This window comes from Peromyscus maniculatus, chromosome 15, assembly GCF_049852395.1.
Source record: "Peromyscus maniculatus bairdii isolate BWxNUB_F1_BW_parent chromosome 15, HU_Pman_BW_mat_3.1, whole genome shotgun sequence".
NCBI lineage: Eukaryota > Metazoa > Chordata > Mammalia > Rodentia > Cricetidae > Peromyscus > Peromyscus maniculatus.
Genome location: NC_134866.1, coordinates 56,087,931 through 56,103,816, shown reverse-complemented (window position 1 = coordinate 56,103,816; position 15,886 = coordinate 56,087,931). Strand labels below are relative to the sequence as shown.

The 15,886-nt window shown below is 39.7% G+C and overlaps 1 protein-coding gene across 1 annotated transcript in view; it reads left to right on the top strand.

Annotated features, from left to right (window-relative positions):
• Arsk (arylsulfatase family member K) overlaps positions 1–15,809 on the top strand; it is a 45,570-nt gene extending 29,761 nt beyond the window's left edge. The window contains exons 6-8 of the mRNA XM_006986540.4: positions 2,905–3,129; positions 11,490–11,714; positions 14,155–15,809. Of these exons, the coding sequence (XP_006986602.1) occupies positions 2,905–3,129; positions 11,490–11,714; positions 14,155–14,456 (752 nt within the window). The 3' untranslated portion in view covers positions 14,457–15,809. The remainder of the gene's footprint in view (positions 1–2,904; positions 3,130–11,489; positions 11,715–14,154) is intronic.
• Positions 15,810–15,886: the final 77 nt, after the last annotated feature.

The window sequence follows — 15,886 nt, the reverse complement described above, 5'->3', positions numbered from 1 at the left end:
GAGGAGGAGAGAGAGGAAAAGACACTTCTTTAGGAGAGCTGGGAGTTGTAATTAGTTTTTAATGACAGGTGGGCCTGTGAGGATAATATAAGCAGATTAAACATGGTCCCACTAATTTATGAGATCTGTTAATTTTTTAGCTAATCTCTTTACTAGTTTACAGGTAAACATTCACTGTGTAAAAAATGCCTTCAGTATAAATAATTAACACCCAATATTTACTACCATTTTTATTGGTTTTATTACATATGTATTAGTCTCATTTTAATGTCTCTAAGAATTTTTTAAGAGAGGGACTTCTTTGTTAGCATTATAGCTGTTTCCACACTTGTAATACTGCAAACAAATTCATTCTCCCTAGACCCTTTAGAGGAAGGCTTACCTACAGCTCAGATCCACTTCCTCTGATGACTGCAATCACTGGGTTTCCTGACATTCGGCCTCAAAGTCAGCTCAGACAAGCCTGCCTCCATGGCTGTCAGAGATTTCCCCCATCATGGTAGTGCTGTTTCCACTTCCTACATTAAGAAATCTTGGTTTTAAAAATCAGCAGCTGTTTTGATGACAAGTTATTTTCACAACATCATGTCACTCACTTGCTACATTTTGGGACAGAACATAACTTCACTGGTCAAGTGTGGATAGCACCTCTTTCTATATACAAAAAAACAGCCAGTGCTATTAGAAGTATTCACTGAGGAAATAGAATACAGCAGAAAGAAGGAAGCCATGTAGACACATTATTTATTTAATCAGTGTATATGTGAAAAAGTAACAAGGACTTTCCAAGTTCTCTGTGTGTGTGTGTGTGTGTGTGTGTGTGTGAGAGAGAGAGAGAGAGAGAGAGAGAGAGAGAGAGAGAGAGAGAGAGAGAGAGAGAGACTAACCTTGAACCCACTATGTAACTTAAGCTGGCCTTGAATCCCTGATTTTTCTGCTGCTGTCTCTCAAGTGTTAGAATTAGTACACACCACCACACCTGGCGCCAAGTTCTCCCTCATGACAGTGGGATTTTAAGTGTTTCTCTAGCATAACTCTGACTGTGTTAGTTTAGACATATGAGTGTACACTGAGTGTATTTCATTGGTATTTCCTGACACTGGGAAATGTTTACTCATCTGCACTCTCCAGTTGCTTTAAAAGTTTGCTATTACGTCTTCTAATGTGAAACACCGTGTGCTCTGTGCTGCAGCAGGTAGGACAGACAACTTTTGCAGTGTCTTCAACAGAAAAGAAAAAATGCACAGATACTGAGCATGTGAACAGACATAGTGTTGTGACGTAAGCAGTGGATGGCTAGAGGAAACAGAACAGTGAGACTAGGATACTAACAGAGTATCGGGGACGGCACTCCTGAGGAGGTAGTGTGTAAGCTGAGATCTGAGAAAAAGCCAGCATGGAGAAAGCAAAACCAGGGACATCCTAGGTAGATGAGGCAGAAAATACAAATAATTGTAATGTCTTAAATTAACATGTAATTTCTTTTTTAGAGAGGGAGATGGATAATATATTTCAAAATATACTTTATGAATTTTACTTTACATACATAATATACACTCTTCCATCCTTGAACATTAAAGAAGCACACAGAAGGGAGGTTACACCCCAGGGCATAGATGTGTGCTCCACAAAGAAGAGTTGAGGGTGTTATTTCTTGATAGTATTCAACATATTGCCCACACAGCACCTGATAGCTAAAGGTTCATCAAACAAACGCAGTTCGATCAGCAGGAGGGAGCAGTATGTAAAGTGCTTGTCATGCACACGGGAAAAGGAAAGGACTGACTCCCACACCTCCCTCAGGCCTCCGCCCACTGCTATGGCTCATGTGTGTTTACAGACAAACAGATAAACATCAGGGTTTACAATGTATTACTGCAGTCAGGACAAACCATAGGGAGCCTGGGGAACAGAGTGAGTCAGTGTGTGTGGAAGAGCAGAGAAGGCACCATAGAAGGAGGGTGAAAGCATGAGAGGAGGGTAGGAGAAAGGACATTCGACACAGAGGAAAAGAAACCACAAACTGATACACTCTTCAGAGTGCACTTTATGGTCTGAGGCTGCTGGAATGCAAAGCTTCACCAGATAGTTGAGGGGGTATATATGGAGAGTAGTATGGCAAGACCAGGCTATCAGATCTTCTAGAAGCAAGGCGTCCATCAGAGTGTGCAAGGAACACTCCTGAGAAGAAAGGAGTAGAGAAGGAAAGAAAGTAGTAAGCAGGTTTTGTCTAGTTGAAAGATCATGAGGTCTTAGAGCATTGGACCTCAACTCTGACTGGACCTATAAATATGTGTATTTAATATAGACCTTTGCACCCCAAATTCAAGATCTAGCAAATAAAGATAATTTCCCCTTTCTCTGCACTATGCTTTATTTTGATTCTCATAATTCCAGTGGGGAGAAATTTTCAAGTCAGAGACAATGCTTCTCAGAATATCACTGCTCAGTTACTCCCAAGTTGCTCTGTGTGCTCATGACACAGCCTTAGTTACCATAAGCCAGGTTTAAGAGCATAAAATGGCCGTAACATGAGGAGCTAGGAGAAGAGATAGCAAGGAAGTTTGGTTTGCTCTTAACCCCTCTTATTGTACAGAAAGCTTGGGTCAGTAGTGATGGCAGTCTTCATTAACATCTGAGTCATGTCTAGAGTGACATCCAGACTTGTCTGTCAGGCCTCAGGTATTCTCTGACAGAAGCTAAAGAGGTGATCCAATAGATACTGCCTTCCTACCTTCCTCTCCTCAGTCTGTCCGCTGAGGAGAAAGCCCGTGAGAATATTAGGGTTACTTGGCTGGTAAGAAGTATTGCAACACATTCTGGGTGCTGTTGATTAAACTTAGTGTGGCAAAATCAAACGTGAGCTAAAGCTAATCTAAAGAACTATCTTGATTTTTATGGTAGGTGAAATTATTTTGGCTCTTCGCAAGCTAGATCTTCTTCAGAAAACAATTGTTATATATACTTCAGACCATGGAGAGATGGCCATGGAACACCGCCAGTTTTATAAAATGAGTATGTATGAAGCTAGTGCTCATGTTCCACTGTTGATGATGGGACCAGGAATTAAGGTCAACCTACAAGTGCCAAATTTTGTTTCTCTTGTGGATATCTACCCTACAATGCTGGGTGAGTACTGTTTATGGAAATATTTATTTGTAATGGTGGGGGGGGGTAAAAAAAACAAGCCAAGTACTCGGAATTCCACTAACTTGAGTGACTCTCACTCTGAGTCAGGTTTGTACTCTGAAAAACAAGGATGATGTCCCTCTGGTTCTAATGACCTTCACTCACATTAGTAAATCAAGATATGACTCTAAAATAAGACACATCACATTTTTGGGTGCATAACTTTATTTTATTTATTTACATACAACATTCAACTCCCTACCACCATCTCCCTAAAATAAAAGTATTTCCACTATAGAATCTTCTATCCACTTTTTTACAGGGTGTAAAAAGTTACTTTTCTGTTGCTGAGACAAAGCACCAAGGCCAAGGCTACTATTAAAAGAAAGAATTTAGTTGGCTCATGTTTTCAGAGGGTGAGAGTCTATGATGGTGGCCGGAGCAGCTCAGACCTCACATCTTGATCCACAGCCTTAAGGCAGAGAAAGAGCACTGGGAATCACATGAGTCTTCTGAAACTGCAAAGCCTCCTCCAGGGACACACGTCCTCCAACAAGGCCACACCTCCTAATCCTTCCCAAACAGTTCCACCAGCTGGGGCCAAGTATTCAAATATATGAGCCTACGTGGGCCATTCTCATTTTCTGTCTAATCGTGTGAACGTATTTCCCCTAAAACATTTTTCCTAGTTGTACACTATTTACTTTATTGCCTGCTTCTTAATGTCTGTAGGGACAGCCAAAGGTCCATAGTAGTAACATTTGGACTGCAATAGCAAGCTACATTGAAGATAATAGACTAAGGACGTCTTCAAACTCAGAGGAAATTAGGTAAAACTGTAGGTTTTTAATTTAGCAGAGTAATTTAAAGTCACTGTTTAAATACTATAATTCTGCTCTGTGGCATCACCAATTGCAAAAACTAGCATTAACTTACACATGTTGGTTAAAGATAACATTTCTCTACTTTGGAAATGGTAAAATATGGAACACATTCCTTAAAAATCAAAGCAATACAAGTTCTTATTTTCTTCCTTCTGCTCAGTGTCCTCAGAAGTGGTTTAAATCAGAGCTCTCTCCTCTGTTATTCCTGTTGTTGTTTGTGCTTGGACATCTTCCTACTCCTTAGAGCTTCAGTCTCTGGTTGGTCACTCATCACTTGATTTCCCCTTACTACAGAGCAGCAACCACGTGCAGCCAGCTCAACCACATCTCACTTGGTGCCCAGGTCCCTGTTACTTTCTCTCATGGTTTTTTAAAGCGTTCCTGAACTTGTGTATTCATGTCGAGCATTTTCTTTCTCATATCCCCTACTCCTCCTTTTCTTACCTTCATTCTGTTTTATTGAGTAACATGTATGTGATTCTCTGCTTCTACATGTATGTGATTCTCTGCTTCTACATGTATGTAATTCTCTAATTCTACATGAATGTGATTCTCTACTTCTACATGTATGTGATTCTCTAATTCTACATGAATGTAATTCTCTACTACATGAATGTGATTCTCTACTTCTACATGTATGTGATTCTCTACTTCTACATGAATGTGATTCTCTACTTCTACATGAATGTGATTCTCTACTTCTACATGTATGTGATTCTCTATTTCTATATGAATGTGATTCTCTACTTCTACATGAATGTGATTCTCTACTTCTGCACGTGATTCTCTACTTCTACATGTGTGTGATTCTCTTTTCTACATGCCCCTTTATTAGCATCCATAAAGTTTTAGAAACATGGTAATGTTGGCTTTTCTTTACAATTTTTGCCTCATGTAGAACTTGCTTTCCCAGAGAACAGCATCTTTGGGTCATATTTGCCTGACTTTGACATTGTCTGAGTGTGCAGAAAGCACTGGAGAAGTTGTAGAAAATTGGGCTTTTTCTGTGCTTCTCTCGATGTTAGTGCTGTTTTGCATCTTGGCTTTTTGACTTAACAAATAAGTAGTCCATTATCTTTGAGGAGTCATCCACTGTGGGTCGTAGTCTCTTCCTACATAGTCACTGTACACTAGCTGGTTAATATGCAAGGTTCCCATTGTTTTTAGTTAAACATTGCTCTGTATTCCTCTACTTTGCACATCTCATTCTTTATATTCTTTTCTTATTTGTTTAAGTTGTCATACAAGGTGTACAGCTGGGTCATATGGAAGGTCTGTTGTTAGTGTTTTTGAGAAACCTCCTTACTGACTTCCATAGAGATTGACTACTTAGGCTCCCACCAGCAGTGACCCAGGTCCCCTCTGCTTGGTCTGCGTCCTCGGTGGTGCTGTTTTCTTGAGGGCTGCCATTCTGACTGGTGGGATGGAATCTCAGTGTGGTTTGATTTGAGTTTCTCTGATGGCCAGTGAGGTTGAACATTCATATGTTTATTGACAATTTACATTTTATCTTTTGAGAACTGTTTTTTCATCTCACTAGTTCATTTATTGATTGGGTTGTTTAATTTTTTTTGTTTAATTTGTCTGTTTTTTTTCTAATGTACACTACATTGTTGAGGTACCAGTTGCAGTTTGAATATGAAATGGACCTCACATGCTCAAGTGTTGAAGGCTTGGCACTGTTTCGGGAGGTGCTGGAATCTGTAAGGCGTGGGGCCTGACTGGAGTACCTTTGAAAACTGTGCTGTGCCCAGCCCCTTCTTCCAGCCCCTCTTCCTTCTGCGCCACTGTGTGCTCTTGCTGCCATGATGTTACATCTTACCACAGACCACAGAAAAGGAACGCACCGGCCACAGGCTCTGAAACCATAGCTGAAAGAAATCTTCACTTCCTTAAGGTTTTTCCTGGAGTATTTGTCACAGTGGCAAAAAGCTAGCGTACACAGTATAGTTATCCCTACTTGCCACTTTATACATTATAAAAGTTCAGGATAATGTCCAGATTTGCATACGTCATCATGTATCCACAGATAGCTTTAAATATCTTAACTAAATATCAAATATACTGCCATCATGATATTTTTACCTGCTAAAGCTAGCTGAGATATGGGGATATTTATTTTTCCACCAAGCAAGGTACTCCATGGTTTATGGTACTTGAAAATAAGAATTTTCCAGAAACATCTTTAAGTCCATCCTTGTTCTAAAATGATTAACGTTCTTGGCAGTTGTAGGTTTTTCTCTGTAATTTGTCCTTTATTCTAGAGCTAAAGGTTGACATAGACCTTTATTTTGATCATCCATGAAATTTTTGATTATAGACTGCTCCTCAGTTAGATTTCACTGCAAAAATATGTTAACAGAATTCTGTGTTTGTTAGGCCTGTCCAGAAATAGTAAAAGGAATAAAGCCAAAAATGATTTTCTCTCCAATTCTCAAGTAAAAATTAAATTAACAGTGTCAAGGTTAGCACAGTTTACAGTGTGTTACATAAGAGATTCTTTTCATTGCCAGAAGAGCAAATGCTGCTGATATATATGATACTCAGATAGAGGAAGAGAATGCAGGAAAGTGTCTGTGCGTGGGCCTTTCAGTAAAACACTAAAGTGTCCGTTCTTCAGAAGTCAGCCAGTGGTAAGATAGGAACCGTGTTGTAACAACGCCGTGAAAACTACTTAAGTTAATCATATTTTTATAAATAATGAAAGTGTAATATCCATAGAGCTCTTACAAATCTGTTAAGAAGACATAGAGAGATGCCTTATTAACGACCGAGCCAAAAGACGTAAACCACTTCACAACAGAAGATGTACAAGCAGCCAAGATATATATGTGTTTGTTTTTAGAAGCTTAAGTAAATGGATCTTTGTGAATTTGAGGCCAGCCTGGTCTATATAGCAAGTTGCTGGCCAGTCAGGTACATAATGAGACCCTGTCTCAAAAACAAACAAACTATTTAAATAAGAATGCACATATTCTTTCACATACAGAGTTTACAAAAACTGAGAACTGGAAAATCTTCTGTTGGAAATAGGCCTTCCCATTTGCTGCTAGAATAAAAACTGGCACACATTTTCTCAAGGCAAATGTGACCCCATTTCTTGGAAGCCTGCCTACCTTCAGGAAGTGGCCTGTAGATGTACACAGATGTGTATCTCTGGATACTATTAAAGAATTAGAAACCTGGTAAATGTCTGACCTAAAAACCTAAATCATAGATTAGGTTTGAAAGTGTACTGAGATGAAAATAGACTACTTATATTATTTAAAAGAAAGTGGTTCTAACATTGTATGAGCAAGGATTGGTTTTATTTGAGACAATATCCATCTAATTTGCTATCCAAATCAGCACATTTTTTTCTAGAATAGGGATATATGATTACCAATTATACCAGATTAATCGCCCTAAACTCTCTTTTGCTTTATTTAACACCCATTACAGCTAACAAAGCTAAGTTAATCCTGAAGGTTTGTGTTCCTGGTATTCAATTCAGCCTTTTAAAACCTGTCATTTCTCAGTGATGGAAGAATTTAAAGGAATTCTAGGAATGATTAGCTCTCAAATTGGACCTGTGAGGCAGCATGTTCTTTCTCACTGTGGAATAAATAAACATGCATATTTTGACCAAACATCTTCAGAGATCTTCCTTTTAATTAAGAGGTTCAATTATAAATGATAATCTAGTCTTAGAACCCTAGTCCTTTCCTTGGTGGCTCAACTGTCGCTGCATCATATTTCATAAATTAATTGCCTGTGAAGAGTACGAGGCTAAACTCAGTTTTAATCCAGGTTCCCTCTTCTCCTAAGTGGTGCCATAGAAAACAGTAGAAGACTCAAACGGGAAAAGCCTGTGTGGTTTATTTATTTACTTGCACCTAGCTTCCTATTAAGTTTATTCAGACTTAAGATGCTGTGGTTGCTTTTACTTAAAAGACTAAATTCACAGTTTTTTAATGAGACTTTGAAAAAAATGCCTTTTTCCAAAAAGCTACTTTATGATAAAGTACAAAGAATATTTGTAGTTTGTTCAACCTTGCTGGTCTGTATAGTATGTAATCATTTTATCATTGCCTCATACTGACAGAACACTGCTGGCTTTTATGTCTGGGAATTCTTTATACTATTAAAGTTGATTATCGCCTAATCATTCTTTGTAAGTTACTCTCTAGAATACTTTTCTACAAAGCATGCTTATGGTGCACAAGTACCTCAGAGGCCAGAAAGAGGTGTCAGATGCCCTGGAACTAGAGTTACAGACAGCTGTGAGCTACCATGCCAGTGCTAGGAATCAAACCAGGGCCTCTAGAAGAGCAGCACCCCGCGCTCTTAACCACTGAGCCATCTCTCCACCCCAAGAATTCTGCCATTTCAGTCTTTGCTTATGCTGCCAAAAGAGGTGAGACTGGGCTTAAAATAGAATTGGATGACAGATTTGCTGGACAAGTCGGTATAAAATATGGGTTTTAAGTTTAAGAAGTTTCTTTAATTTCTTTATTATATTTATTTATTTCATGGGAGCCTGTCTGTGGGTGTGTATGGACACACATGTGCCACAGTATACATGTGGAGGTCAGAAAACAACTTGTGGGAGTTGAGTCTCTCCTTCCACTATGTGAGTCCCAGGAATCAGACTCGGGTTGTCAGGACTACAAGGCCACTACCTCTACTTACTAGACCATCTCACTGGCTTATCAAAATACTAAAGAGTATTTCCAAAAAGAAAGCAATTTAAGCTTAAGGGTTTTTAAGGGAAGTGTTGTTAAATAAGTAAGAAAGGAAAATGCAGTTTTATGAGGTACAAAACAACGGATATTTAAGTACTTACTGGGGGCATGGTGGAGGCAGGTGGATCTCTGTCAGTTTGTGGATAGCCTGGTCTAAGTAGCAAGTGCTAGGTCAGCCAAGGATAAGACCCTGTCTGAAATAATATTAGTATAGGTAACTAACATCAGTTTTATTCTTGGGTTTTGTTTGTTTGTTTTGTTTTTGTTGTTATTGTTGTTGTTATATTTTTGTATTTTAGATCCTGCTTTTGCTTCCTAAGTGCTGGGAATAAAAGGCATGCATGTGCCACAATGCCTGGCTATTGGTTTTATTCTCAACCTCAATTCTAGCAATAGTAGACTGGAAACTTAAGTCCCTGTAATCTCTTACTTAGGCTCTTGCCATGGCTTCACAGCTGTCTTCCTCTTGTCTGACAGTTTATCCATTTACTATACACTGTTAGTCTTAGTCTGTATCAATACTTTGCTCAGTTTCCTGTGTCACCCAAACACAAGTCCAAGTATTTTCACTGGACCTGGGAGATCAACATGGCCTCTTCCCTCTCCCCAACATCTTGTAAAATCATGCCCTTCTTTGCTCCATCTAGCCCTCTTGGGAACCAATCATGTGCCTTACTTGGGGACTTTATACATGGTATTCCATAGGAAATAACAAGGAGAACTTGTCTGCAGCTCTACATAAGACTCATTACCTGGCCTCCCACCTTATCAGAGAGCCGTTCTGACTGTGTGATCTACAGCGCACAGACTCGGCCCTGCACTTGCCTGCCCTCACTGCCTACAGACCTGCTTTATGCTTCCTTGCTCCTGTCTTGCCGTCTGACACACCAGCCTTTCCCCAGCTGTAGGGCAGCTCTGAAGAGCAAGTCAGCTTTCCACTGCCACCCTCCTGCAACTGCAACAGGGCCCGGTTTGCTGAATGATAAACAGTGAGCACGGGAGTGGACCCTTTCCTCATTCGACTGCCGACCACTCATAAACATGAAGAGAAAGATTCATGGTTTTCTATACATTTGTAGGGATATTAAACAAGAAAATTCTGAATTGTGTTTGTAAATTAGATGTTATTAAGATGCTGATTATGAGTGTATGCTAGTTGCTCACTGTTTCCCATTCAACTTCAGGGTCCTGTTCTCCCCTTATGGCTCACTAATGATGGCCAAGGCATGGACCCCCTCACCCAGCTTCTTTCCTCCTGACTTTCTTTTGTCTTAAAGTAGAATAAGGTAGAAAAGGCCCATTATTAGATACTGATTCATTGATTTGTTTTGTGATTTACTTAAAGCACTGCTAGGACAGCCTATTTGCCAAGCATGACTTCACTTTCTTACTCCAGGAGCAGAATGACCTGGAGAAAGAGCTAATACAATGGGCTGTTGCCATAACAGCCAGTTGACTTCCATGATTATCCTTTACTTTATAGCTATTATCTACTTAAGAGTGAGTACATACCATGTTTGTCTTCCTGGGTCTGGGTTACCTCACTCAGGATGATTTTTTCTAGTTCCATCCATTTGCCTGCAAATGTAATGATATCACTGGGTTTTGTTTGTTGTTTCTGTTTTTGTTTTTGTATTTTGAGACAGCATTTCTCTGTGAAACAGCCCTGGCTTTGTAGACCAGGCTGGCCTTGAACTCACAGAGATCCACCTGCCTCTGCCTTCCAAGTGCTGGGATTAAAGGTGTGCGCCACCACTGCCCGGCCATGTCATTTTTTTTTAAGCTGAATAATACTCCATTGTTTATACTCCACATTTCTTTATCCATTCTTCAGTTGAGGAACATCTAGGTTGTTTCCAGTTTCTGGCCATTATAAATAAAGCTGCCATGAACATAGTTGAGCAAGTGTGGTTGTCCTTTGGGTGTATGTTCAGGAGTGGTACAGCTGGGTCTTGGGGGGATCAATTCCCAATTTTCTGAGAAACCGCCATATTGATTTCTAAAGTGGCTGAACAAGTTTACATTCCCACCCGCAATAGAGGAGTGTTCCCCTTGCTCCACATCCTCTCCAGCATGAACTGTTGCTTGTGTTTTTGATCTTAGCCATTCTCACAGGTGTAAGATGGAATCTCAGAGTTATTTTGATTTGCATTTCCCTCATGGCTAAGGATGTTGAATATTTCTCTGAGTTTTTCTCAGCCATTTGAGATTCTTCTGTTGAGAATTCTCTGTTTTTATCTATACCTCACTTTTAATTGGATTACTTGGTGGTTTTTTTTTTATGTAAGTTAGCCAGTTTTCACCAAAAATGAACATTTGAGATAGAATTTTTATTATACCTCTCTTAGAAATGAGGAAACATGGGGCTGGAGAGATAACTCAGTGGTTAAGAGCACTGGCTGCTTTTCCAGAGGACCCAAGTTCAATTCCCAGCACCCACATGACAGCTCACAACTGTCTATTACTCCAACACCATCACACAGACAAATGTGCAGGCAAAACACCAATGCACATAAAATAAAAATAAATAAAAAAAGTATTTTTTAAAAGAAAGAAATGAGGAACAGTCAGAGAACTTACTAACTCACTCAAGGTAACGTGGCTCACAGTGTGAGCATTTCAGCCTAGGCAGTGAGGTTACAGAATCCGTATAAGATACCTAGTTTGCAACCCTTGGTGATGGGAAAATAGAGGTGGTGTTTGAGATAATTCCAATGAATTAGTGAAAAAGCGTTTTACTTTTGTTCCAAAGATATTGCTGGGCTTGCTCTGCCTCAGACCCTCAGTGGGTACTCTTTGTTGGGGCTCTCATCAGAGGCTTCTGCAAATGAGCAGACATTCAAAATCCACCGTCCGCCTTGGATTCTAAGTGAATTCCATGGATGCAACGTGAACGCCTCCACCTACATGCTACGGACCGGCCAGTGGAAGTACATAGCCTACTCGGACGGTGCTTCCGTGCAGCCCCAACTCTTTGGTAAGCTTCTTGATGCATTCTAAGTGGAGTGAGCTGATCTACATCACGTGCTCAAGAGAGCTGTTTTTAAAGTAAACGAATACCTATTGCTTCTCATACTGGGATAAGCTACAATAGGTCACCCCAGTCTCATGGTTTAGAGTTTAGATTAGTCTCTGTTTATAAAATCCTCGTGTCCACTCTATTGACTGCTGATGGTAAAGGACATTTGATGGTGTGAGTTATCAGTGTTCACTAATGAAAGAGGAGCGGCTGCCTCACACATCAGCACCTGAAACTGGAGGCAGCACACTGTGGCCTGGTGTCCAGATCTCATTCAACCATTGCTTCCTGGTAAGATCTTCCAACGTTTGTTCTTTTTCTCCATCATCAGTCAACACCTTCTCCTCACACCTAAGTTTCATCGATTCTGTGATCAATGCTTCGCTCTTGGGGAGTCTGTCCATTCTGCATCCATTCTTTAATGTTCCTCACAGCCCTGTGAGAGCATATCATTCTCTTCGCTTTACTGGGAAGGAAATGGGGTCCCAGAAAGTGTGACAGCTGTTCAGGGCCTCAGAACTAGGAAGTCATAAAACTAAATGTTCAGCATGGGTCTCAGGATAAACCCCACAGCGCCTTCCCCCTGTGAAAATGCCTTCTAGCGTCCCTCTCTGTGAATTCATTTTTAAATAGCATTTTTTGATTTAGAGTTTTTCTCCCCTATTTTATTTATTATTATTATCATTATTAGTATTTGGTTTTTTGAGACAAGGTTTTCTGTGTAAACCCCAGGCTGGCCTGGAACTCACTTTATAGACTAGGCTGGCCTCAAACTCACAGAGATCCGCCTGCCTCTGCCTCCCCGGTGCTGGGATTAAAGGTGTGCACCACCCCTGTCCAGCTAGCGTTTTTCTTATATTTTATCCCCATGCTGTACATAAAATAGGTGTCAAGGCCATTGTTAATATTTATTCATAAGTTTCCATCCTAGTTACAAATATCAGAATTATTAACTAGAAATAATTATCTAGGGGCCAAAGGACTAACTCCTAAAGTTTAAGAACAGGGATTCCTAGCTTCCAACAGAGCAACTCACGCACCTTCATAGACATGGTTAAATGAAATCCACAGCGCTCCTACACCAGGCCCAGCAAACCTAACCAACTCAGAAGCGCGTCACTGCAGCCCATTGCCATGTAACCAAGCAATCGTGCACAACAGCTAATGCGAGGGCTCATTTTAGCAGCTCTAGGGTGAGGCGCCCCCTTCTGTTTTGACCATCGATGGAAAGTGATATTGCATCTGCTGTCTGTTCCTGGTTTCTGATTCCTTCATCCTCCCCCTCAGCTCATCAGAGCACTGTGTCTGTTTTTAAGTGGATACTGTCCAGTTAACAAATCACAAAGGAAAATCATTTACATCTTACAGCTGTTAAAACAACTTTACAACACATTCTGCAAAAGGCAACTGTGACTGGAAGGCTGGTAGATGCACCAACCATGACAGTCTCTGTGGCATGTACTCATGGACCGTTCTTTCCTCAAGAGGCCATGACAGTCTCCCTGGCATGTATTCATGGACCATTCTTGCCTCAAGAGGTGCCTCTTTAGTCCACTGGCGAAATTACATGTGCCTTCAGGCACCTCCTGGCCAGTGAACCCATATAGACCCACAGAAATTTTTCCTGTACATAGAGCTTTCCTTCCTCTCTGAAGTCAGTACCCCTAAGTCTTTGACTTGCCGTTTTTCCAGTAAAGTGGTGTTCTGAGATGAATCCTCTGTCTTCTCATCTCATGTAAAAAGAACGTATGTGGATCTGGAGTATTTGCCATTATTTCTCACTGGTACTGATTGAGAAGTGCTTATTTCCATGGCTGTTTGCTCAAATGGACAGTACTGGTTAGTGTAATTTACAGAACCCCCAGCAATAAGATGCTTAAAGAAAAAAGGATTTAGTAAAAAATGAACATGGTTTATTGTATGAGGAATTGTTATAGCTGAGAAGTGTGAGATGATTATAATTGCATGCCTATGTGTCAAAATCAAGAAACTGGAAACAGGAAAAAGTCTAAGCCAGCTTACTAATTATGAGGATTGGGCTGTTTCTGGCATCAAAGAACACAGAAGAAAAAAAAAAACAGTATGGTAGGATGGTGATGGGAAGATATTTGGTCATTCATTAACACAAGTGCTTCACTTTTAGTGTTAATCCATAGCCATTCCTTGCTTCATGATCATTGACCTAAGATGGCTATGAGTCATTATGGGATGTAATGTTAGGGGAACACAATTGAGTATATGGTGTGCTGCTGATTGAAAGGTCACTATGTGCCATGTGAATGCATACTGCCCATCTTACACTAAGAAGGAAAAGGAAAATAAATCCTGTACATATCTGTCACAATGATATTCTAAAAAACAATTTTAGCACATAACTATTCCATTTCTTTTCTTTCAGATCTTTCCTCAGATCCAGATGAGCTAACAAATATTGCTACAGAATTTCCAGAAATTACTTATTCTTTGGACCAGAAGCTTCGTTCTATTATAAACTACCCTAAAGTGTCTGCTTCTGTCCATCAGTACAATAGAGAGCAGTTTATCATGTGGAAACAGAGCATAGGGCAAAATTACTCAGCTGTTATAGCCCACCTTAGGTGGCATCAGGATTGGCAGAAAGCACCATGGAAGTACGAAAAGGCCATCCACCAGTGGCTCACAGCCCACTCTTCTTCAGGAGCTGTGTCAAGATACATGTGAATGTGTTGATAAGTATTAAACTGAAACAGCCTTAGTAATCGCTAATTTTACCTTCTTTTAAAATAACGTATTATATCTTAAGTGCCAATGATTACAGAACTACATATTTTCAAAACTGGTTACTACTAAGACCTTATTGTTGCAGACCTCTGATGGTTCAATAGCAGAGGTATTTAAAGGAGAGGAGCACGCATTCTTGTTGTTTCTTTGGATAATATAGAACATAAAATATTTTAACAACTGTTGGTTATTATGAATCATGATGTTTCATAACTTACTTATTTTTTATGTATTTTTTTAATATATTTGATGTGTTAGAACTGATAAATGGGACACAGACTCTGGACATAACTGGTTTTATTTCTTTTGTTTAAAAAAAATGTGCAAAAGGTAAAGCTTCAAAAGGTAGACCATGAAACCCCTTCCTTTCCCAGTCGCTCCCTCCAAAGGCAACTGCAGCCACCGCGTTTGTGTCCTTTTGTAGACAAGCTGTACATTTGCACACCGAAGTGAACATGTCTTTACACCGCATGCGGGCGCACACACAATTGGTAATATGCTATTATTATATATTATAAATATGCACTATTTATTTTTGCATATTGTGCTCTGGCTTACTTATTTTTTATTGGCAATTAAAATAGATGCTGAGAAGTGAAATTGCTGGGTCAAGAATCTGTAGAATTTGCATAGATTTTCCCAAGTTGTTTCTAAAGAAGTTCTAGTAATTGGCATTCTCATCAGAAATGCATGCCTGCCATCTCAGCCCAATAAATAACAAATATTTTACCTTTATTTATTGTGAGTACTGACATTTTTTATAGATCCAATAGCCATCAGAATTTGCATCAGGATGACTTTCCCTATGTCTGTTATTGGCCATTTTCTTTATTAGTTGTCAGCCTGCTTTTCCATTGCATGCATGCTTTAGATATTAGCCTTTTAAAAAATAAAAGGGAAAGAAGGGCTGGAGAGATGGCTCAGGGGTTAGAGCACTTCCTACTCAACTAGAGGACTCAGATTCAATTACTGGTATACACATGGTGCCTCACAACGGTCTGTAACTCCAGTTCAGGGAAGCCAATGGCCTTTTCTGGCCATCAAGGGCACCAGGCACACATGTAGTGCCCAGACATAAATGCAGGCAAAGCATCCATGCACATAAAATTATAAAAATAATTAAAAACACATTTTTTAAAATACTGGAAATAATATTTTCTTTGTAGTTTGTCTTTTGATATTGACCTGGAATTTTTTTACATGTAGAAATTTGTACTTTCTTGTAACATATTTACAAATCTTTGTACCAAATAAATATTATGATTTTTAAATTAAAACACTCTTTAAAATGTTTATGAGTCTTTGTTTTGTCGCTTTTGGGGTTTGTGTCCTATTTAGAATGCTCTTCTCTCTGATGTTCATAAACAGTT